The 25,504-nt window shown below is 46.6% G+C and overlaps 1 protein-coding gene across 2 annotated transcripts in view; it reads left to right on the plus strand.

Moving 5' to 3' along the window:
• Positions 1 to 25,407, plus strand: part of LOC117410024 (uncharacterized) — a 41,620-nt gene extending 16,213 nt beyond the window's left edge. For both annotated transcript variants that reach the window (XM_059018568.1, XM_059018567.1), the window contains 14 exons: positions 2,187 to 2,325; positions 2,934 to 3,007; positions 4,241 to 4,359; positions 4,864 to 4,951; positions 6,197 to 6,345; positions 6,525 to 6,609; positions 7,113 to 7,234; positions 8,311 to 8,460; positions 9,717 to 15,024; positions 15,406 to 15,584; positions 16,138 to 16,358; positions 18,848 to 19,173; positions 20,701 to 20,809; positions 21,138 to 25,407. In XM_059018568.1, coding sequence (XP_058874551.1) covers positions 2,187 to 2,325; positions 2,934 to 3,007; positions 4,241 to 4,359; positions 4,864 to 4,951; positions 6,197 to 6,345; positions 6,525 to 6,609; positions 7,113 to 7,234; positions 8,311 to 8,460; positions 9,717 to 15,024; positions 15,406 to 15,584; positions 16,138 to 16,358; positions 18,848 to 19,173; positions 20,701 to 20,809; positions 21,138 to 21,274 — 7,206 coding nt within the window. In that variant the 3' untranslated portion in view covers positions 21,275 to 25,407. The remainder of the gene's footprint in view (positions 1 to 2,186; positions 2,326 to 2,933; positions 3,008 to 4,240; positions 4,360 to 4,863; positions 4,952 to 6,196; positions 6,346 to 6,524; positions 6,610 to 7,112; positions 7,235 to 8,310; positions 8,461 to 9,716; positions 15,025 to 15,405; positions 15,585 to 16,137; positions 16,359 to 18,847; positions 19,174 to 20,700; positions 20,810 to 21,137) is intronic.
• The last annotated feature ends 97 nt before the right edge of the window (positions 25,408 to 25,504 follow it).

The following is a 25,504-nucleotide window of genomic DNA, read 5'->3' on the forward strand; positions in this document are numbered from 1 at the left end:
GTGTGTCTGTGTGTCTGTTTTACTGCTTTTCCACTGGTGCACTGAGCCGCGAGGGCCCCGGGCCCCAGACCCTCATGGTACGGGGGTTTCCACTGGCACACTGAGCCGCGAGGGCCCCGGGCCCCAGACCCTCATGGTACGGGGGAGTTTCCACTGGCACACTGAGCCGCGAGAGCCCCGGGCCCCAGACCCTCATGGTACGGGGAGGTTTCCACTGGCACACTGAGCCGCGAGGGCCCCGGGCCCCAGACCCTCATGGTACGGAGGGGTTTCCACTGGCACTGAGCCGCGAGGGCCCCGGGCCCCAGACCCTCATGGTACGGGGGTTTCCACTGGCACACTGAGCCGCGAGGGCCCCGGGCCCCAGACCCTCATGGTACGGAGGGGTTTCCACTGGCACATAGCCACGAGGGCCCCGGGCCCCAGACCCTCATGGTACGGAGGGGTTTCCACTGGCGCACTGAGCCGCGAGGGCCCCGGGCCCCAGACCCTCATGGTACAGAGGGGTTTCCACTGGCGCACTGAGCCGCGAGGGCCCCGGGCCCCAGACCCTCATGGTACGGAGGGGTTTCCACTGGCACACTGAGCCGCGAGGGCCCCGGGCCTCAGACCCTCATGGTACGGAGGGATTTCCACTGGCACACTGAGCCGCGAGGGCCCCGGGCCCCAGACCCTCATGGTACGGAGGGGTTTCCACTGGCACTGAGCCACGAGGGCCCCGGGCCCCAGACCCTCATGGTACGAAGGGGTTTCCACTGGCGCACTGAGCCGCGAGGGCCCCGGGCCCCAGACCCTCATGGTACAGAGGGGTTTCCACTGGCGCACTGAGCCGCGAGGGCCCCGGGCCCCAGACCCTCATGGTACAGAGGGGTTTCCACTGGCGCACTGAGCCGCGAGGGCCCCGGGCCCCAGACCCTCATGGTACGGGGGGGTTTCCACTGGCGCACTGAGCCGCGAGGGCCCCGGGCCCCAGACCCTCATGGTACGGAGGGGTTTCCACTGGCACACTGAGCCGCGAGGGCCCCGGGCCCCAGACCCTCATGGTACAGGGGGGTTTCCACTGGCACACTGAGCCGCAAGGGCCCCGGGCCCCAGACCCTCATGGTACGGGGGGGTTTCCACTGGCACACTGAGCCGCGAGAGCCCCGGGCCCCAGACCCTCATGGTACGGGGGGGTTTCCACTGGCACACTTAGCCGCGAGGGCCCCGGGCCCCAGACCCTCATGGTACGGGGAGGTTTCCACTGGCACACTGAGCCGCGAGGGCCCCGGGCCCCAGACCCTCATGGTACGGGGGGGTTTCCACTGGCACACTGAGCCGCGAGGGCCCCGGGCCCCAGACCCTCATGGTACGGGGGGGTTTCCACTGGCACACTGAGCCGCGAGGGCCCCGGGCCCCAGACCCTCATGGTACGGGGGGGTTTCCACTGGCACACTTAGCCGCGAGGGCCCCGGGCCCCAGACCCTCATGGTACGGGGAGGTTTCCACTGGCACACTGAGCCGCGAGGGCCCCGGGCCCCAGACCCTCATGGTACGAGGGGGGTTATTTGTCGAGCTGAGGGAGAACCAAACCACGTAAATGTAGAAATGTACACATTTTATTGCTTTATTTTAAATTTGAATGATCGTTCATGGTATACAGTTTTTATCCACCATAGGAGGATGTCCCAGTAAACCTTATAAGTGTGTCTGACTCTCCTCTGATAATCCAGTGGGTGCGTGTGTCTGACTCTCCTCTGATAATCCTGTGTGTGTGTGTCTGACTCTCCTCTGATAATCCTGTGTGTGTGTGTGTCTGTTTATCCTCTGATAATCCCATGTGTGTGTGTGTCTGTGTCTCCTCTGATAATCCCATGTGTGCGCGTGTCTGTCTCTCCTCTGATAATCCCATGTGTGTGTGTGTCTGACTCTCTCTATGATAATCCCATGTGTGTGTGTGTCTGACTCGCTCTATGATAATCCCATGTGTGTGTGTGTTTGACTCTCCTCTGATAATCCCATGTGTGTGTGTCTGTCTCTCCTCTGATAATCCCATGTGTGTGTGTGTCTGACTCGCTCTATGATAATCCCATGTGTGTGTGTGTCTGACTCGCTCTATGATAATCCCATGTGTGTGTGTGTCTGACTCTCCTCTGATAATCCCATGTGTGTGTGTGTGTCTGTCTCTCCTCTCTCCCTCGCTCCAGGAGTTTGATAACACCGAGGGAGAGGAGTGTTCTGGGGGGGAGGGCAGCCCTGCTGCAGAGGATAGCAGCTCCTCCCAGTCTCTCCCCGAGGTCTACATCCTTCCACTGAGCCAGGCCAACCACCCCTCCATCCAGAAAGGTAACCCTCTCACAACAAGTACAATCACAGCAGCATGGCTTGCTGAAATTGAAATTACAATCCCAATGCTATTTTGTAAATTAGTTTCATCTTCTCATCCATGCTTTATTTGCTGTACTCTATGAATGCCCACGGAGTATCTTCTAGTCTATATATAAACTATACAAACTCCTGGCTAGCACTGTATATACCATGTAGGAGATTGTGTGCAGCTGTGGCCAGAGAATTTTAGGATTGAGAAATCATCATAATAATAATTTAAAAAAAAACATAATTTAGACATTTTATTAAACATCATGTAATCAAAGAAACTACAAAATTATATCCCAGAAAGTTAACCGGAAGCCTTAATAGTAATACAGTATTTCATGTTAGATTTTTAGATTTTCATCAGTTTTTCGTTAATATAGAAAACTACAAAGCGATGTGCAATTCACTAAGTTAACGTGACATTATTCAGCAGGTTTCGTTCGACTTGATGATTAAAATGTGTTGATTCTATAGGGTGATGCGGCTCTTTTGCCAGAGCGGTCCATGTGATGAGATTGTTCTCCTGTGCAGAGTCTCTTCTGTAACGAGAGCGCTGTGTTTGTGTCTCTCCTGTTCAGGTGGGGGCCCGCAAGGGTTCAGCCGTCAGAACCTGAGCTACCTGCAGGAGATTGGGAACGGCTGGTTTGGGAAGGTAAGGGGACTGGAGAGGAGTCCCACTGTTCTAGTGTTGAAGTGTTAGTACTGTCATGCAGGTCGTTTTACTATTAACTGAGGCGAGGGTGAAATGCATCCACATGACAGCAGATATTGCAGTGATGAAGGAAGGTTTATTTCCAGACAGGATGGTGATAGTACAGTACCTCTCAGGCAATAATGTGTTGCTCCAACTCCAGCGCAGAATGAGTGTGTGGTCACCGTCCGAGACCCGAGCCTGCGAGCAATCAAATAACTACCCCAGACTTACGAACTTACAAACTGACCGTCCCATTTTCAGTATGCAAATCACTCAACCATGCGTGCAATGCAACCAGATAGGAGCTCCTATAAGATGGTCATGGATAAGGCAAAATTTCTGTACTAACAAACGTATCCAGAAAGGCAGATTTCAAAGCAGGTACGAACAATTTTTGTTTTCAAGCCAAAAGAGGCTGAATGACCGAGCAAGCTGCCTGCATGCATTTGGTTTAAAAACAAGCACTATGTTAACCCAGGTTTTCCTGGACACTTATATCTGTTTTTGCTACAGTTACAATTTCAACTGTAACTTAAATGTAGCCTTTTCCCATTTATAGTGCAGTTTTAAAGACTTTAGAATCATAACTGTATGAGTGTTGCATTACTGGGCAGTGTCATTGTATTATTCTGCAGATTGAGGCTGTAGATAGCAGGTGTGCACCTTTATTAAAACCATTGAAAACCCAGACATGCCAGACTTACGAACAACCTCCATTCCCAAGGTGTTCGTAACCGTGAAGTTGTACTGTATAACCAGGAAAAGTGTTCCTCTTTATTCTTTCCACTGTATCTGTCAATAACTGATCGTACAGTTGGGTAACAGGCATTACTGCCAGGTTCAGCACAATATTATTAATTTCTTAGCAGATGCCCTTATCCAGGGCGACGACCCACGACCTTCTGGTCAAGAGTCCAGGGCCCTAACCACTACTCCACACTGCTCCCCAATAACAATGCCTTACCTCTTATCAGCACCAGCAATTTTGGCTCCTATTCTGAAAAATGCAAGGACTGCTTAAAAACTTTAAGGACCTCTGTTTCCCCCTCCCTCTCCCTTTCTCCTCTCAGAACCAAGACTTCTCCCCTGACTATTGCGAAGGGGCTCTCTCTCTCTCTCTCTCTCTCTCTCTCTCTCTCTCTCTCTCTCTCTGTCCCTCCCTGCCTCACTCCTCTCTTCTCTCCTCTCTAGGTGATCTTGTCTGAGATGTTCTCCGAGCCCAGCCCAGCCCAGGCTGTGGTGAAGGAGCTCAGAGTGAACGCTGGCCCCCTGGAGCAGAGGAAGTTCCTGACTGAGGCCCAACCCTACCGGTGAGTGAGTGCGCTGTCATGCCAACACTAAGACAGGAGACTATATATATATATGTATATATGTAGTGAGAAAGTGTAGTCCTGGGGAGCAAAGGACTACATCTCCTAGAAGGTCACAGGCTGAAAAGCCTTAATATGTTTAATTGTATTATTATTTAATTATCCCCTGCACCTTCATTTTCGTTTTATTTTTGTTATTAAAAATAGCATGTGTAACAGGTTTGACTGTATATGTACAGCTCTGGCCAAAAGTTTTGCATCACCTAGAATTTTAGGATGGAAAACTACAAAGCAGTATGTAATTCAATATGCTAACGTAACATCATTCAGCAGGTTTCATTCGACTTTGTGAAGCAAAATGAGTTAATTCTGTAGGGTGAATCTAGACTTTTGGCCACAGCTGTATGTACGTGTATGTCAGTAACATACCGACCCCTCTCAGGTGTGAACCCGCCCCTGTGCTGGGTGCACTGTAACATCACGTGTGTCTCTCCTTCCTCCCAGAAACCTCCAGCACCCCAACATTCTGCAGTGTCTGGGCCTGTGCAGTGAGACCCTCCCCTTCCTGCTGGTCATGGAATTCTGTCAGCTGGTGAGTGACACTGTCTGCATTAGGAGCACTGTGAGCGATGAGCATTGATAAATACACAGCACTGTGAGAGATGAGCATTGATCATCTACCCCAGTATAGGAACACAGCACTGTGAGAGATGAGCATTGATCATCTACCCCAGTATAGGAACACAGCACTGTGAGAGATGAGCATTGATCATCTACCCCAGTATAGGAACACAGCACTGTGAGAGATGAGCATTGATCATCTACCCCAGTATAGGAACACAGCACTGTGAGAGATGAGCATTGATCATCTACCCCAGTATAGGAACACAGCACTGTGAGAGATGAGCATTGATCATCTACCCCAGTATAGGAACACAGCACTGTGAGAGATGAGCATTGATCATCTACCCCAGTATAGAAACACAGCACTGTGAGCGATGAGCATTGATCATCTACCCCAGTATAGGAACACAGCACTGTGAGAGATGAGCATTGATCATCTACCCCAGTATAGGAACACAGCACTGTGAGAGATGAGCATTGATCATCTACCCCAGTATAGAAACACAGCACTGTGAGCGATGAGCATTGATCATCTACCCCAGTATAGGAACACAGCACTGTGAGAGATGAGCATTGATCATCTACCCCAGTATAGAAACACAGCACTGTGAGAGATGAGCATTGATCATCTACCCCAGTATAGGAACACAGCACTGTGAGCGATGAGCATTGATCATCTACCCCAGTATAGGAACACAGCACTGTGAGCGATGAGCATTGATCATCTACCCCAGTATAGGAACACACCATCTAATGGATGCATTTTAAATTATGCCTCACCTTGCCTGCTGTGCACACAGGGCGATGCCTGTGGAACCACCCTATGATTCACAATTTGCATTAATTTGCTTCTGTTTAAAAAAAAAAGTTTGAACTGCAACCTCCTTATTGAGGACAAAAACTAAAAATACAAAAACTAAAAATACTAACACTAGCACTTCTAATCATTTATCTTGTGATCTCAATATAACACATTTCTTTTTTTTTCCCCACTGTCCTCAATGAACCACCGTATAAGAAATGCCACAGGAATAACACCTGAATATCTTCTGCACTTCCTTTGTGTTCTGAAGTAACATTCAGTATATTTACAATGAAGTACGTGCCATGGAGAACTCTCCCTTGCATCCCAGTTCGACAGTATAGCGACAGTGCTGTGTGCTAGACAGTGCTGGACAGACACAGGTTTGACAATGTCCTCTTGTCCTCGCAGGGTGATTTGAAGCGCTATCTCCGAGCGCAGAGGAACTCTGACGGCATGACCCCTGACCTTTTGACCTGTGACCTGGCGACCTTACAGCGCATGGCCTTCGAAATTACATCCGGCCTTTTACACCTGCACCAGAACAACTACATTCACAGGTACTGTGTGTACACCTTGACCAGAGCAGCTACACACACAGCTACTGTCTGTCTGTCTGTCTGTCTGTACACTGTCTTAAACACTTACATTCATAGTCTTTCGATCCCTCCCTAGTCCCCCCTCCCTTATCTCTCTCTCTCTCTCTCTCTCTCTCTCTCTCTTGCTCTCTCTCTTTCAGTGACCTGGCCCTCCGAAACTGTCTACTGACCTCTGACCTCACAGTCCGCATCGGAGATTATGGGCTGTCACACAATCACTACAAGGTACTGTCTGTTTGTCTTTCTGTATCTCTGTCTGTCCTTCTGTATATACTTGAATGTATTTCCACTTTTCCCCCAGTTTGAGGATTTAAAAAAAATATAACTACCTAAGGCTAGGCAATGTTCTATTATAAAGGGCAGCAGTGTGGAGTAGTGGTCAGGGCTCTGGACTCTTGACCGGAGGGTCGTGGGTTCAATCCCCTGTAGGGGACACTGCTGCTGTACCCTTGAGCAAGGTACTTTACCTAGATTGCTCCAGTAAAAACCCAACTGTATAAATGGATAATTGTATGTAAAAATAATGTTATATCTTGTAACAATTGTAAGTCGCTCTGGATAAGGGTGCTCTTTGCTGGTCCATGCTGTATTACACTGTGTGGGTGTGCTCTCTGCTGGTCCATGCTGTATTACACTGTGTGGATGTGCTCTCTGCTGGTCTGTGCTGTATCATGTCAATGCTGTGGTCTGGATTGCGGCTCATCCTGCTCCCTTGCTTGTCTCTCCAGGAGGATTACTACCTGACCCCTGACAAGCTCTGGATTCCTCTGCGCTGGGTGGCCCCTGAGCTGCTGGACGAGCTCCACGGGAATCTGCTGGTCATCGATCAGAGCAAAGCGAGCAACGTGTGGTGAGTGCGCCGCGGAGTTAACCCTTTCACTGCTCCCTCTGAGGCCAGGGGACCAGCCGCATACAGCACTCTCTGTGGGACAAATACTCTAATATTCACACTAACACTGCTGGACATGTATTCAGTTGCAAAAGTGACAGTGTTCACATTGACTTTTCTCTGTAGTTACTTTGGTTCATAGGTGTGGTGTTCCTAACTGTTAGGTTCTACTGTATATTATGTTCTATAGTATAAAACAATCCACTGTTTTCTATATAATACACAACCTGTCATTGTTTATTTGCAATATAATGTGACCAAAAGATTTGCATTACCCTACAGAATGAACCGATAGTGCTTCATAAAGTCGAATGAAACCTGCTGAATAATGTTACCTTTTGCAATATCATGTTGTAGTTTCTTTGATTACATGATGTTAAATAAAAGATCAAAATTCTGTTCCTATAGTTTTTTTTTTTAAATTATGTCTCAATCCTAAAATTCTAGGTGATGCTAAACTTTTGGCCCCAGCTGTTTGTTTATGTGTTCGATGACTACCTCTAATTATTATTATTATTATTATTATTATTATTATTATTATTTATTTCTTAGCAGGCACCCTTATCCCGGATGACTTACAGTCATAAGCAAATACATTTCGAGAATCACAGTACAAGTAATAATACAATTAAGAGCAAGATAAAGACAATGACTTTGGTTCTAGCAAGTACAAGTATGACAAAATAAGGGTGTATTTCAAATTAAGGGTGTATTTCTCGCGCATGTTTTTCTGTGTCAGGCCTGCAAGCGAAGCAACTTGATTAGAGGGAGCCAGTGAACACTTATAAACATAAGTCATTAAATCTAAATTAAAAAAAACAGACGAAAAGCTGATATTAACATGTTTCATCTGTTTGTATAGAACCAGTTAGAATGTCTTGTCTGAGCTCTACACTGTCAGTGTAATTATAAGTGGAGCCGCTGTTAACAGGTTCCAATGGCAGCGTGATTTCTAATACACCACCTCTATATTGCACCCACTGTTCTCTGTGAACACATCCCCAGTACCTGCACGGCTGCTGTTTGTGTGATTGCAGGTCTCTCGGGGTGACGATCTGGGAGCTGCTTGAATTCGGAGCGCAGCCTCACAGGCACCTCTCAGACGAAGAGGTCCTAACGTTCGTCATCAAGGAGAGGCAGATCAAACTAGCCAAGCCCCGGCTCAAACTGGCCCACTCAGACTACTGGTGAGTAGACAACGCCTCTCTCCCGTCCCTCAGCTAAATGCGATTGATAGCTACACTACAGGTCTTCACGGGTCCGGGCGGACCCAAGCACCCCAGACCCGACCCGTACCTGGACGGGTTTCAGGTAGATAATTGTTCTGAAGACCTCGGGTCGGGTCTATTTAATGAATGGTAGCATCTTACAGTGTATTCCATCTTCATAAAAGCTGGCTTTACTGTTAAAGAAAGGTGATTTTCTTTGATAATATATATATTTTTTTTACTGTTGATTAACTTCTGACAGTTGCATTATTTGGAGAAGTTCAGGCTAGCAGCGAGGCTGCTTTTAGTATTGCTGGTCGTATCCTTGAGAGCCGACGCTCTCCTCTAGGAACAGCATGTCTAAGCGATTATTTTTGAACAGCAATATGTAATGAAGTGCAAGTATGTACAAGTATATGTGCAAGGATTGGTTTTGTTTTGGTTTGTGTTTGTTTGATTAATTATGCCTTTCATTTTTATTTTTTAAATATTGATCCGTGTTTATTACTGTGAGTTTTACTTCGGGTCGTGTAAAAATATGATGCAGGTTCTGGGGCGGATCAGGTTGTTATTTTGGACCAGTGAAGGCCTCTAATCTACAGTCTTCTGCTGTGTAGTTTGATTCTGTTCAATTAGATCTCCTCAGTGATGAAGGTAGGTGGAGTGCCAGGAAGGGTCAAGCCTTGATGGCCCGAACGACCTCTTCTAGTCGGAAACTTTTCTTATGTTGTTATGTTTGTCTGCTTGGCTTTCCAAATGATGCAGGATCTTTCTCTTCTCTCTCTTCCCCCTCTTGCTCCCTCTTTCCCTTCTCCACCACACATTCCTCTTTCCTCATCCCTTTCTGCCTCACCCCTTCTCTCTCCTCTCTTCTTATCTCCCTCACAATCTTATTCCCTCTCTCCTTTCCACTGCTTTTACTCTTGTCCCTCACCCCATTCCTCCTCATCCTTTTCGTCTCCCCTCTCTCTCTCTATCCCTCCCCCTCTCCCTTCATCCCACTTCCCTTACCTTCTTCCCCTGTCTCCCCTTCCCTCCTCATCCCTTCCCCTCTCTCTTTTCTCTCTCTCTCCCACATTCCCTCCCCTTACTCACTCTCATTTCCACCTTGTGCAACCTCTTTCCCTTCCTCTTCCCCTCCCACCTCCCACCTCCCTTCTCTCTTTATTCCCTTCCCCCTTCCACTCTATCTTATCCCCTTTCCCCCTCCCTCTGTCCCCTTTCCCCTCTCTCAGGTACGAGGTGATGCAGTCCTGCTGGCTGCCCTCCTCGCAGCGCCCCCCGGTGGAAGAAATCCACCTCCTCCTCTCCTCCCTCATAGCAGCAGAGCGAGGGATGGGAGCGGAGGAGGGAGTGGAGGAGAGTGACGAGAGCTTCGAGCAGCGCTGGGATTGCCTCCGAGCCTCTCCTCTGAACCGCCCGCAGCAGAACAACAACCTGAACCCCGCCTCCTTCCCCTTGCTGGAGCCCGTGGGGAGCAACACCAGTGGGCAAACTTCCGTTACGATCGACTTAGACGACATCCTGACAGTCACCGAGACCAGCAAGGGGTTAAATTTCGAGTACCTCTGGGAGCAAGCACGCCGGGGGCGGGGGCACCTCCCTAAGCCCCTCCCATTGACACACCCACTCCCCATCATAAACCCCACCCACCACGGTCAGATGACCTCCAGAGCTCACAGCCGCCACAGCTTAGACACGCCCACCGTGGTGCCTGTCATCAGCGCCCGAAGCCCGTCATTGGCCAGCGAGTACTACATCCGGCTGGAAGAACACGCCCCCAACCCCAACTCCCCACCCTCCACGCATCCTAACGGACTGTCTATAGCCCCGCCTCTTCCAGAAAAGAGGCATTTTATTAAGCTGCAAACTTTCCCGTACGAGCCCCTAAGCGGTCATTTTCCTGCTCAGTCCCCACCTCACAGTGGACCGCCCTTACCTCCCCCCTTCCCACCCCCGTCTTACCCTCAGTCTACAGATTCGCTGAATGCCAGGATGTTACCTGCTTCAGGTACTGCTGAGCAAGGAAGAAAAGTTACAACGACAACAAACAGTGACCTAGAACTGACAGAACTGAAGACCAGAAGCAACCACCTTGGGCAGACAATGAATTCAACTGAATCAGCAAAATTACTGACCAGGAAGGCTGTCCCAGTTGAAATAATGACCAACAGTACAGTAGAAATACTGCCCTTTGGGACTGGGTCGGTCAATACAACCCCAAGAGACTATGCAATGGTCAATATAACTCCCGTCAACCAGTCTCTCTTACAAACTGAGCCTAAACCAAGTGGACTGGTTGAAGTAATGCCCAATGAGCTGCCTTCAGAGAAAAGTGGTTGTTTGCCACCCAGTTTGCCCGAAAAGGGGCGTTTGCTTGACGGTTCTCAGCCCAAAAGTGGGTGTTTCCCAATCCACTCTCCACCCAAAACGGAGGCTGATCTTCCACAGTTGGCCCTGACCCGTCCACCTAAATCACACACAGAAGTAAAAGAAGTTGTAGTTTCAGAGTTATATTTGCATTCCCGACCCCTCCCACCCCCACCCACAAACCAACCATTACTCCCTCAATCTAAGGCCGGCTTGGTTGGGCCGGAAGAACACAGAAAAGGCTCGGAACCGAATTTCCCTTCTGATTGGTCAGCCAGTGGCAGCGTTCCGGAAGTTCATGACAACAAAAGTTCTACGGAAGTTTTGAAGAATTCCAGAAACAGACTTCCGTCCTTCACCGGTTCTGCCAGTCTGAGCGGTTCCTCTGAATACACAGACCCCTTAATGGGGGCGTCCATTTCGAACTTTGACCTCTTGGCTTTCCAGCGGCAACGCAGGCCTCACGCTGTCCCTCCCTCTCCCTCTCTCTCCCCTTCTCTCCCTCCTTCTTCCCTTCTGCGGACCTCTCCCCCTCTTCCTATGCCTCCCTCCACTCGTCCTCTACCTCTTCCTCTCTCCCCTTCCCTTCCTCCTCCTCTCTCCTCCCCTCCCCAGCTTCCTCCTGCCTACCAAGCTAAAATTTCACCTACAACTAATGAAGCCGCTTTAAGAGAGACAGCAATGCACGATAATAAAGACCAGAACGTCAGTGAAGTAACAGCTTCCCTAGACATTGCATCTTGCCATTCTCACCTTACAGAAACTCCCAGTTGCCCTCTAAGTATAAAGCCCAGCAAGTCTGTATTGACTGAAATAATGACCACACAACAAACAACGCCCTCCCAGTCACTAATTAATGAAATAACACCTGAAAGCTCAGATATAATGTCTCTATTTACTGAATCGACTACCACAGATCCTTTATTGAAAGAAACAAGTTCACTACTGGAGGATATAGCATGCAATATCATGTCCACAGACTCTGTTTTGTCCAACAAGACTTTTTTGACAGACATGATGTCCAGCGAATCTGACTGGATGACATGCGACAAGACTTTTTTGACAGACGTGTCATCCAGACAGTCCGAATGGATGGACATAATGTCCAACAAGACGTTTCTGACAGACATACCGTCCAACGACATTCCACCTGACAAGCCTGAAAGGACAGAGATTGTGTCTAGAGGTTTGACAGACATTCAGTCTCATGGTCCAGCAGGGGGTGTCCACAAGGACTTACCGTCAAGCACCCAAATAACGTCCAGAAGCTCAACAGTTTTAACATCCGCAGACACTGAACTAGAGTCAGAAATTCTCCCTAAAGAGTCTGTATTAACAGAGATAACAGCCTCCTCTCTTGTGAACGAGATGAGTCTCAGTATTCCAGTATCGACAAACACTGAGCCCACAGCCTCTGCAGAGACAGTAGTAGACACTACACTGAGAGAAATAACATCTGACTTTGTAGCGACACCTAAAGAGCTTACAGATCTAACACCCTCAAAACCACTTGCGAATGCAATGAACTTCAAAACAACACAGCACAGTTCTGTAACCGAACCCAGAGAGTTGGCAGACGTGAAACAGTGTATTCACGCAGATACGGGTTTGAAAGACGCTGTTCCAGAGGAGATCACAGCCTCTCAAACACACGATCCAAGCTGGGACAGACCTCCAGGGGCAGAGGCAAGGTGTCAAGGATCTGTGGAAATAATCATAACACCGTCAGGACCTGAGTCTGAAGACTCCGTATTGTCTGAAATCACTCAGAAAGAGTCTGTCATTCCGACAGACGATACACTGACAGGTGTAGCATCCAGTGATTTAGAACTGACAGCAGTTGAACCGAAAGACTGTGTAGTGACAGGTGTTAAACCCAGAGAAGGTGTATTGACAGGAATTGAACCGAAAGACTGTGTATTGACAGGTGTTAATCCCAGCAAAGGTGTATTCACAGGCATTGAACCGAAAGACTGTGTATTGACAGGTGCAGAGCACCAGTATTCTCTCTCTCTGACTTCCTGCAATTCCACACTGACAGAAATTCTGCCCAGTACCCTTTTATTGACTGAGGTCGCAGCCCACACCCCTGCCTTGGCAAAATCACCACAAACACACACTGCACTGATAGTGGCCAAGGACTCTGTAGAGGTACAGACTGGAATCACTTTTGCACACTCGGCACTGAAAGCAATGGAGCCCAATGCTGTGACAGAAGCGACTGCATTGGAAGGAACAGAACAAACCCTGGAGCTGGAAATATCCAAGCCAGAGAAGGAAACAGCGTCCGGCGATGCTTCTTTGACCGAACTATCCCTCCCGTTGAAAACAGCACTGACAGATCTGACCCTCTCACAGATATTGCCATCAAACCAGTCTGAAACAGAGCCTGCAGACTCAACTTGCATAACATCAAGCCACCATCCTGCCACGGAATCTCTCGGGTTGGAAGCGACCCCATCAGAACAGTCATTAACAAAATCCCTTAACCTGTCTTTGACAGACGTAGCATTCCCTAGCTTGACTCCCTCCCAGTCCCTCCTGTTTTCGGACATCACCCCTTCAGACCAGTCCCTCTCCTTCCCAACCCCCACGGACTCCGGCTTCTCCCCCCTCTCCTCCTCCCTGGACTGCCTGACCCCTGCAGACCCCCCAGAGGGGACCGGGGGCTTCAGGATGCTGGGAGCCGACACCCCCCATCGCGACTCTGCCTATTTCTCGGACGGAGAGAACGAGACGGAAAGGGTGAGGAGTGGAGGGGTGTGGGGGCAGCAGCAGCCACAGCAGAGAATGAGAAATGTGCCGGATGATTTCGGCCACTTAACAGACTTTAAATACTTTAAGATGGGAGAGCTCTATCTTCCAAGTCAGCCTAGGAGACTGGAAGGGATACTAGAGAACTTTGAGAGTGAGGAACTTGAAAAACAAGATCTCCAGGACTTGGAGAACGAAGAAAGCAAAGGTCTACTCCAGAACTTCCAGAACAGAAACCAGGAACCGAAAGTGCTTGGGAACTTTAAGAACACTGTAATTGAGAACGATGGTGATACTCATGCAGGGCAGATAGTGTCTGATAAGGTCTGCAATTCAAACAAGTTAGAGACGGTAGATGATACAGTCAGAAGGAGCACACCCCTCCAGGGGCTGCTGAATCGAGATTCAAAGAATCTTGTAGATCCTGCTTGGAATGTGCATGAGAACTTCGAGAACAAGGGTTCTAAGTTCTGTGAGGACATGATCCCAGAGGAAATTGAAAACACCTTAATAGCCAACTTTGTCACCAAAAGTCCGGATCCAAAAATGGAGATCAGGGATTCTAGAGTGTTGGACATCCGAGGTTCTAGAGTCTTGGAGAGCAGAGGTTCTAGACTATTGGAAGGTTACGGACAAAAACGACTTGAAGATGTTGAGCCATCTAGAGATGTCAGGAACACAGATCCTGCATTCCAAGACAGAACAGATTCCAGACAGGACTCAGGCATCAGGATACCAGAACACAGCTCGCTCCAGAACTGCAGCAGTGCGTATTCTAACAACAATAGCACCAATTCTGAAGCTTCAGAAGAGACTAAATACCTAGAACACAGCCCCTTCTGGAACTTTGAGAGCAAAAGTCTAGAAGTCAACTCATTTCAGAATGCTGGTGAAAGTGAAATGAAGGATCCTCAAGATCAGATCTTACTCGAAAACAGAGATCCAGAGCGAGATTCACTCGAGAACTTTGAAAACCTGGAGATTTTGTGTCAGAATTCACTTGAGAACTTAGAAATGATCTCTGGGACGAGAGATCCTGAATTCAAGAACAGAGATTCCAGTAGCTCGGAGATGAGGGGTCTAGAGCAGAACTTACTTGAGGGCTCTGAGAAATCACACATGAAAGAAATAGAGCTCTTTGAGAAAGGGGCTCAAAATGCCCTCCAAAACTCCAGAGATCCAAAACACAAGAGCAAAAAGATTGAAGATAACCGGCCTGAAAATACTCAGAACTTTGAAACGCGTGATTCCACCATTCGGAACACAAAGACCACAGAGCAAAGTTCACCGCCAAGCTCTGAGCTGACCGGAGTGGACGACAAGAGAGGCCTTCCAGTATCAGATCAGGGGTCATTGGACCGGAAGAGAGGTCAAAGGTCATTGTCCAAAAAACAGGCCAAGAACGGACTGATGATGCAGGTGAGTCCGGTATCACAGTTTATCACTGTATTTCATTGGTTACACTATTCCTTTACCATAGTCTACCATGGTTTGCCATGTGTTTTTAAATATGCTTTACCACACCTCTCTGTGATTTACAATGCTTCCCTATACTTTACCATGCTTTCACTGTGCTTTATTACACTTTGCTGTGCTTTTACTGTGGGGAACCTCTAATAAGGGGTTTAATCATTTAAATGTTTGTCTACATGTTTCTCTCTATATTGCTTTCTAGCTGTCTGTCTCCATCTGTTTAGCTGTCTACCATATATATCGCTGTATGTCTGTCTATCTATTTATATCTCTATCTACATGTCTTTCTATCTGCCTCTCTGGCTGTTGTTTTGACTCTGGTGTCAGGTGTGTGAGGAAAGGCTTCAGTTCTCGCTGAGAGAGAATGTGAACCGTAATGTCCTGTCGGGTGGATGCGTGACAGAGAGGGTTGAACTGAGACCCTGGGGTCATCCAGGGTCAGTGCCCGCCCTACCAGCCAAGGAGAGGGCGAGCGAGAAGGAGGGAGAACTGCACGACAGCCTGAGGTAAGAGCTCTCAAGATTATTTCAAGGGTCAGCAGTGAAATGCAATGATACAAGGTTCCCTGGGTGTCTCCTCTGGAAAAGGCTCTCTGTGTGGTGTGCAGGGTGAATCATACAGTCAGGGGAGCGCAGAGGTCCCCGAGGGTCTCCCCTGGTAAAGGCACAGCCACGTTGTGTGCAGGGTGTCATACAGTCAGGGGTGCGCAGGGGTCCCCAAGGGTCTCCCCTGGTAAAGGCACAGCCACGTTGTGTGCAGGGTGTCATACAGTCAGGGGAGTGCAGGGGTCTCCGAGGGTCTCCCCTGGTAAAGGCACGGCCACGTTGTGTTCAGGGTGTCATACGGTCAGAGGAGCGCAGGTTCCTTGGCTGTGCCAAGTGGCACATCAACGCTGTTTAGTCATAACTTCAAAATGCTAAAATGGATTTCTAAGGTAGAGTGTAAGTCAAGCAGACAAACGTTTTGGCTGGTGTCTTCTTAAGTCCATTTAGTGAATTGGTTTTGTATAGTTTTACCAGCCTTTATCACTGAAGCTTTTTTACTCTTTTATTTTGTCAGAAATCAGAGTAGCGATTGCCTCGAACCTACAGCCAACGACATTGCAGAAGACCATAGAACAAGCCGTAATGATGACACAGTGAGTGCACCTGAAGCAAAGGAGGCTGGGACATTGGAGGAGCCACCAGCTGATGACATCACCAATGGGCCACCGAAGCTCCCGATTGGCCCAGATCCTGAGACCACACCTCCTCAACCCCAGCACATCCAATCAATGAAAGGTAAGAGTTTGTATTTAAGCATTCCAGTGAAAGGAGCTTGTATTTACAAACCCAACCCTACGACTGCTACTATCTCATAAACCGTTCCAGATTGCAACTTCATATCTCCAGTCCTCGAGCAAAATCTAACATCTAGAGTCATGCGACTCTTTAGTTTCTGGATGATAAAGATCCAACGATTTGAGACTTGCCTTTATACAGTAGTCTCCGCATACAGGAACACCTCCTAAGAGAACACTTCGGCTTAGGGAACACCCTTGTGTTGAAACAGATTTTCCCCATTGTAAATGCTCTGTCTAAAGGAACAGGAACTTCACCTGAGAGAACACCTTTTTGGCACTGATAGCGATTCGTTGCGACCGATTCAAAACTGATACAGTGCTGTTTTGTAACCTGATAACTCATCATCATCAAACTCAAATTCAAATGGTTTTTCAATATTTTCAAAACTGACCTGTCATCGCGAGTAATCTAGAGCTGCTGCATTTTTGACGTATGTAAGCGTGTTTTGTTATTTTAGTTAGGGCATCAGTGTGGAGTAGTGGTTAGGGCTCTGGACTCTTGACCGGAGGGTCGTGGGTTCAATCCCAGGTGGGGGACACTGCTGCTGTACCCTTGAGCAAGGTACTTTACCTAGATTGCTCCAGTAAAAACCCAACTGTATAAATGGGGAATTGTATGTAAAAATAATGTGATATCTTGTAACAATTGTAAGTCGCTCTGGATAAGGGCATCTGCTTTATTATTATAGTTTATTAACATACGCTTGCCTATTGCTTTTCTCTTAGTTATTTTGTTCATTAGTAATAAGTAATAAATACATTTGTATTTATTGATTCATATCGTGATTGGACTTGGCATGTTGTGTCCAGTGGTCAACTCTGTCTTAGAGAACACTTCAGCTAAGAGAACACTGCTTGCTTCTCGAAGGGGGTTCTCTTAGCCAGTGACTAGTGTATTCAGTACACAGCTGTATTCTATGATTCTCTTTGTCAAGTAAACCTCTTCATGGGGTCCCCGAGTGGCTCACCTGATAAAATCATGGCCACGTGATGTGCAGGGGGAGTCATACAGTCAGGGGAGCACAGGTTCCTGGCTGTGTGATGTGCATGGGGAGTCATACAGTCAGGGGAGCACAGGTTCCTGGCTGTGTGATGTGCATGGGGAGTCATACAGTCAGGGGAGCACAGGTTCCTGGCTGTGTGAAGTCGTCTGTCTTCACTGGGGATTAGAGGGAGTGTCGCATTGGCTCTGGCGCTCCCGCGGGTTAGGGAGGCAAAATGGAGCACAAGGATGGAGCACAAGGAGGTTAAGTGACATGCTCAGGGTCACACAGTGAGGCAGTCAGTGGCAGAGGTGGGATTTGAACCAGTGACCGTCAGTGGCAGAGGTGGGATTTGAACCGGTGACCTTCTGGTTACAAACCACTGGACCACACTGCCTCCCGATAATAATTGGGCACTCTAAATTTATAAAAAGGAGATAAAAGTTAACCTTTAGTTAAAAAAGTTATTTTATCAAGCTGCCGCTGCCACAGTGTCAATTGACACACCTGATCTGTAGAACTTGAGGTAGTTTAAATTAAACGCAAGGGTATAGAAACAATGGGCCCATGGCTAAAGGGAGCGCATCACAGTGACTAACCTGGTGAAGGAGCATGGTGTCGGGTGATTGGCTGGTGAAGGAGCACGGTGATGGGTGATTGGCTGGTGAAGGAGCACGATGACAGGTGATTGGCTGGTGAAGGAGCACAGTGTCGGGTGATTGGGAGCTTGCTGGTTTCCAGTCTTGGCTGGGGAGCTCACAGACAATGTGGGGATCCAGTGCTTTTCAATGGGCCCCTGTTTTCACATGTTACAACAAGACCAGCACTCATTCAAAAAAAGATGACTTTATTTATTTCTTCATTTACAAGCGCTGCAGCTAGCTGCCTTCCTCAGTGTGAATTTTAAATGAACAAATAAATAGTCATCTGTTTTAAAAGATGTGAATTGAGTGCTGCTCTCTTTCTTGAGCAAGCCCTTTGATTATTTCCACATCTCACAATTGCAGCTTTTGTCTAGTTTAACATTCCTCACTGATTGTATTACGTGTGTATTTAATGTTGAACTACAGAATCATTGTCCAGTAGGACTCTGGTCAGTAGAAACAAATCCCACCTCAGCCACTGACTCATTGTGTGACCCTGAGCAAGTCACTTAACCTCCTTGTGCTCCGTCTTTCAGGTGAGACGTAATTGTAAGTGACTCTGCAGCTGATGCATAGTTCACACCCTAGCCTCTGTAAGTCGCCTTGGATAAAGGCGTCTGCTAAATAATCTGCTAAATAAAACAAGCAGTTCTTACGTATGGCAGATTGCAAGGACTCCTTAGGGGCTGTACATGCATTAACACAAGCTGGAAACATGAGGAACAGAACAACAGAGCTAACCAGGTACAATTAAATCTACAATGCTTTCTAAACAACTTCCTTCGTGTCTCCCTGTCTAGCGAAGCTAGCCCGTCTCTCTCTCTCCCTCCCCCCGCTCACCCTCGACCTCTCCCTCACCACCAGCCCCAAGTCCTTGTGGGGGCGGGAGCAGGACGAGGAGGAGGGGCCTGGGCACGGGGCAGGAAGTGACCCGGAGGACGAGGAGGATGGAGGGGCGGGGCCTGTGATCGTCGTCACGGAGACGGAGACGGACAGGCGGCACAGCCTGCGCAGCCTGTTGAAGTCTCCTCGCTCGCTTGAGGAGCATGCTGAGAGAGAGAGGGAGAGGGAGAGGAGGCGCAACGTATCATTCTTCGATGATGTCACCGTCTATCTGTTCGACCAGGTAAGGGCAGGTTGCTACGTCTTTGATGATTTTATTGATCACTTTATTGATTACTTATTTTAATATGCATTAATGTTTGTTTCTATGTAAAGTGATTTGGGACGATTTTGAAAGGCGCTATATAAATTATAAAGATTGATTGATTGATGGATGGACTGCAGCAATGGAAATAAAACTCCTGTTGAAATATCCTGGCCTGAATATAATGAGAGTCAATGCACAGTAAAGTAAAGGGTACTAAGTCAAATTAAACTACTGCATATCAACAGCATACTGTACTGTATTTGTATCATGTTTATGTTTAAGTACTGGGGTTAGGGTTAGGGTTAGGGTTAGGGTGGGCTAGTCGACGAAACACCGAGGATGGAAGGTGCCCACTTGAAGACCCCAGAGATGTACCCTACTTAGCTCAATCCAGACGGTTGTCATGCTGATGCGCTGGGGAGGCCGCACTGTGGTTGATCCCCGGAGCCAGCATCGCAGCCGTGGTGTGTGCTGATGCGCTGGGGAGGCAATAAGCTGATCCCTGGAGCCAGCATTACACTTCAGCCATTAACACCAGACAGAAGGATATCTACATCATCATATGGAAGGAAACGTAAATGGATGGAGACACATATGGATCACATTAGTTTACTGTAAAGCTACGTCTTAGTTGGTGCTTATCTTGGCGAGAGCCGAGTTCAAATCAGCATGAAGTTTTAACATCTACTCTCATGTAATGGAAATCAGGATGTTTAGTTGGCTGTAGGTCTCCATGTACAACAGTAGATTAATAAATTGAAATGGCAATGCAATGCAACTTTAGATTCATGAAGAAAATAGTGCATAGTTTTAGTTTGTTGAGTTTGATCACTAATAAATAATAATTAAAAAAAAAACATGGAACTAAGACTCCTATTGCACAGCAGTTAATTCCAGATTTTAATCTGAGTCTGATTTGCCACAGTGTGTAGGTAACAAGCTCAGGTGTGTCATATTAAACTCATAGTAAAATCAGGAATGGATCAAACTGCTGTGCAGCGGGAGTCTTGTTTCCACCCCTGCACTCACTGCAGCCTGGGTCATTCAAATGGGGTTATCTGTAACCGAGCAGACTGGTGGCAAATTACATTTAATGCTAAGAGAGATATTAAATATTAGGTGTAAAAAGATATTGTACAAATTGAACGGGACGGGAATAGGGAATGAAGACTTTGAAAAGGATCTCTGGGTTGCAGAGGACTGAAAACGCAATTGAAAACGCAAATTGAATGTTCAGTTAATTCACCAAAAGTGTTGGAATACAAGGCTAGGGAGGTTATGCTAAGATATATAATGCTCTAGCTAGACCTAGAATTCTGTGTCCAGGTTTTTGGATAGATTACCTTAACAAGGAGCCAATCCTTTATTAAAGTTTAATTTTGATAAAATAGGGTAACGTTGCAGTCTACCGCTGCACACCAGGGGGCACTCTTTTACTCTTGTGGTAAAAAATTGAAAGACTATAATTCACTGGTTAGCTGTTCTCTTGCCCCGCCCCCACAGGAAATCCCCACCAATGAGCTCAGTTCTGGCTCTGCCCCGACAAGCCCCTCCCCTTCCTATGATGCAACAGGAGAGTCTGGCTCCAACGCCTTCCTGGATGACGGATTGGGTGAGTCCTCTGACATCATCAGTTAGGCATCTTATCTTCCATGAGTTATGAAGTCGTGGGCAGGCTGTCTCTTATTGTGTAAGAGATCTTGTACGGGTGAAGGTTGGAAAGGAACGCAGTAAGCGACATTAATGATAAGATCCGCTACCTTTCTCTTTACAAATCAACCCCAGAGTGTATGCTTTACAACATAATCGCGACTCTTTGGATGTTCAGAACTTGGTGTTTGGGTTTGCATCAAACAGCTTTGAGAATCTAGTCCTGAAGTTTTCTCACGGCATTGGACCTCAATAAAACTCATGTCTGCAATTCTGTCTTTGCCCTGCAGGTGGCAGCAGCCTGCAGTGGGAGGATGAGTTTCCAGAGACCAAGGAGGCAGAGCCTGATCTGATCACATCATCCCGCTTCACTGTCATCCCAGCCGAGGACCCGCCCACTCTGACCGAGACAGGGCAACTGAACTGAACCATCCCTGACCTGCAGATAATCCAGGAGCCGGTTCATCCTCCTGACTGTGGATCTCCAGGCTTGTCTCAAATTCTTTCAGAGATTGTAAAAGAAGAAGCAGTATTGCCCCACCAGCCGCACTGTTTTTAACAAGTATTTAAACACCTGGTACTAAACTAGGGGAAAGAATCGGTTGCACGTCCGAGGTCATTTAACCTCAGCAGTGTCTTTTGGGATCTTACTGGCTTCAAAGCATGTCAGTCAATAGGGGAAGCCGCTGGTTGGTTACTGACTGCAAAGAAGGCCCTGAAGGGGCGGGGACAATTTCACCCTCCAGGTGACCAAGGAAGTGCAACCCTATCTGAAAGCAAGGCCTGCAAACAGAGATTCCTTTAACCCAGCACAGCACCAGATATCATGGGTGAAACAGACGTTGAAAACTCACTGTATCAGCATGAATTTGAGTCAAGCCTTGTGAATGGGATACCACTGCGTTCAAGAGAGGACTGAGAGATGAAAGGACTACCTACGTTTAATTGAACAGGAGAAGCTGTCTGCTAAATAACCTGGTATCCTTAAATAGATCATCTTCCTCACTCTAAATACACCCCAAAGTAGCTTCAAGGATCATTTGAATCTCTTTACATTGCCTTTACTATGATTATTATTATTATTTATTTCTTAGCAGACGCCCTTATCCAGGGCGACTTACAACTGTTACAAGATATCACATTATTTTTACATACAATTACATTATTTTTTACACATTATTTTTACATACAATTACCCATTTATACAGTTGGGTTTTTACTGGAGCAATCTAGGTAAAGTACCTTGCTCAAGGGTACAGCAGCAGCGTCCCCCACCTGGGATTGAACCCACGGCCCTCTGCTTACAATCATTCTAAATGTGGTTCTGTTGCCACAATATTGAGAATCTAGATTCATCATTTTGCTCTAAATCTACCTTTCAGCTTGCCTGGAGAATCCTAAATGCCACCTGACCAGCCTTCCTCAGTGCATTCAAATCATGACCTTTCAGTTAGCCCTGCCTACTCTAGATATACCTAGACCTGGGGTAGGCAACCTTGGCTCTTCCGATCCATTCCACTGCAGGACTTGGTTCCAACCAGACCTTTAGTTATGTAATTAACCTCCAACAGGGTCAATTAAATAAGGTCTGGTTGGAGGGAAGTCCTGCAGTGGAATGGATCGGAAGAGCCAAGGTTGCCTACCCCTGACCTCGACAGAGTAGGCTGTGTGGAAAGGTCACACTGTCACATGATTTGACTGAAACGAGGGAGGCGGGTTGACGCCTCCAGGCGAGTTCAAAGCCGGGTAAAAGCAGACTTAGTGAAAAATGTGTATTACTCAATTTCTCTTCGAAGGATCGCCGTGCATCCAGATCACTCTCCCTGTGACGTGTGAATAAAATATATCGAAACAATATATTGCTGCAATAAGAACACCACGAGACAGGGCACAGATAAAGTAAGGAGTTTCTTGAAAACACTGCAGGGGGTTCTGAAACACGTTCATCTTTCACATTTTCAGCAGCCACTACAGTATGTGTTTGAAGAGGGGGCAGCATGATCTGTTCAGAGATGCCAAGAGATTTAAGGTACCAAGCGAGATGTATTGTTCTGTATTGATTCATGCATCCCAAAACCTGAGGGGAGTGTATATATATTTGGGGGGGTTGGGAGGGTGAGGGATTGAAAATAATAATGTCTTATTTGTCATTGTGTTTTTATCTCCTTGTGTTCAGGCTGATCGGAAATTCAACACGCAGCACTTTCTATTGAACCCAACATTGTGAAATAGCACAGGTCAATCCTTATAAAAGAGTCCCACAGTGAAAGCATAGCCACGTGTAACAAGGCACAGTGAAAGCATGGTAAAGCATAGGCAAGCATTGTAAAGCACTGAGAGGCATGCTAAAGCATATTAATAAACAAACCAGAGTAAACTATGGTAACTGCATAGTATAACCACAGGGAAAACACAGGGGGAAACTGAAAAGATACGGTGCAAGTTGTACATGTGTTTGACAAGTTGTATAAATGTTTGCAAAATAAAGCCAGTGTCATGAAAAGGAATTGAAATTGATTAAAAGGGAAATGGAATTGGAACTGAAAAACAGGAAATTACCCCAAACCTGCCTGCCATTGATATATGAAACTTAGGCTAGATGGGCCAAAGTGTCCTTGTGTTAGTAAGCATCAGCGCCATCTAGTGCACAGCAAGTGTATTGCCAGCACAACAAACGGAAACTTGATCCAAAGTGGCAGATCACTAGATGCCTCTTACCCCTACAGCAACACTTTGGCTGACATAGCCTGTGCTGCACATGTCTATGGCAGACTTAAAAGCACAGCGTTTGATGAATTGCCATGAGAAGCACTCCGAGCCACTGCAAACACAAATCATACAAATGTTAAATCTTTAACAGAGCGCTCACCAGACTTTAAAACCCATTCTTGATTGGAACGAGTGAGCGGTGTATTGTGGGAACAGAAAGCCAGCACGGCGGCTCCAGTGTTGAGTTACTGCCATTCCTCTCTAAATCTGCCTCTACCCGGCTCTGAGCTCGTCTGGGGGCGTGTCAGACAGCCTCCCTCGTTTCATTCAAATCATGTGACAGTGTGATCTCACAACTCCGCCTGTTTATATGCAGGGTAGGCGGGGCTAATTGAAAGGTTGTGATTTGAATGGACTGAGGAAGGCATGTAGGATTCTACAGGCAAACTGAAAGGAAGATTTAGAGCGACATGATAACTCCATATAGAACCACTCTGAATGATTGCGAGCACCATAGTAAAGGAAATGCAAGAGATTACAATGATGCAACATACAATGATGCATCTGTAGCGTTGGGTTTGAAATATGACATATATATATATATATATATATATATATATATATATATATATATATATATCATAAAATAATGAAAAATAACGGAGAAAACTAATTGAAGAACTAAACGATTCTCATCAGAGTACATGACAACCAGCGATCATGTTAATAAAGCTAATAAGAGGTGAGAGAATGGATTTTAAAGATGGTCAGCGCTCCTTTAAAGGGAGGGGCCGGTGATCATGTTAATAAAGCTAATAAGAGGTGACAGAATGGATTTTAAAGATGGTCAGCGCTCCTTTAAAGGGAGGGGCCGGTGATCATGTTAATAAAGCTAATAAGAGGTGACAGAATGGATTTTAAAGATGGTCAGCACTCCTGTAAAGGGAGGGACCAGTGATCATGCTAATAAAGCTAATAGAGGTAAGAGAATGGATTTTATTTAATTTGTTAGCACTTCTCACCCATTTTTCACCCATTTAGCTACATCTGCCTCAAACGCAAAGTTTTGACAGGAACACATGTTATAACAAACATGAGTTTTTATTGACATGATCTGGTATTACAGTAGATTGCATAAAGTTCTCAGTTCCATGCCTTCCTCCAAGGAAATCTATTACACCTGCACTCCCTAGGTCATTTCACCTCCGCAGTGTCTTCTGGGTAAAAGCATGTTACTGGATGAAAGCATGGCAGTCGGTAGGGGAAGTAGCTGATTGGTTAATGACAAGCTGTTGAAGGGGCGGGGAACCCTCCATGTGACTTAAGAAATGCAAAACTATCTGAAAGCAAGGCTTGCAAACTGATCACTTTAATCAGGTGAGGCACCAGATTACCCATTTGCTAGAACAGTGCATCAAAATGAATGGCTTCAAAAAGTGCAGAAGATAGTCAGGTGATATTCCTGTGGGAGTCAGACGGGCTTCATGAGGAACGTGAGACCATTATTTTAAAGTCCTGCTTTAGGTTTCACCAGCTATGAATTCACAATTGCCAACATGTTTAAAAAAGGAATTACATTGATTGTGTTTTTAAAGCGTGTTCTTGAATTTTTTCGGTTAGCCAACATTTCCAAAACATAAAAAAACAAGAAGAATAATCTGAAATTATGTTTTGATTCTTCTCATAAAAATGTGTATGTTTACTGTTAGCGAAAAGCTGTATTGTTTTAATGAAATAGTCGAACATTTTAACAAAACTGAACAAAATACTGTAAAAATAAAATAAAATAAAAAAAACTGTGAAACATTGAAAAAAAAGCATTTGGAAAAAAAATAAAATGTTATGTCTTATACTGAACTGTCTCTCTGTATTATTATTATTAGTTTATTTAGTAGACGCCTTTATTCAAGACGACTTACAGAGACTAGGGTGTGTGAACTATGCATCA

The sequence above is a fragment of the Acipenser ruthenus genome, chromosome 60 (genome assembly GCF_902713425.1).
Source record: "Acipenser ruthenus chromosome 60, fAciRut3.2 maternal haplotype, whole genome shotgun sequence".
Classification (NCBI taxonomy): Eukaryota; Metazoa; Chordata; class Actinopteri; order Acipenseriformes; family Acipenseridae; genus Acipenser; species Acipenser ruthenus.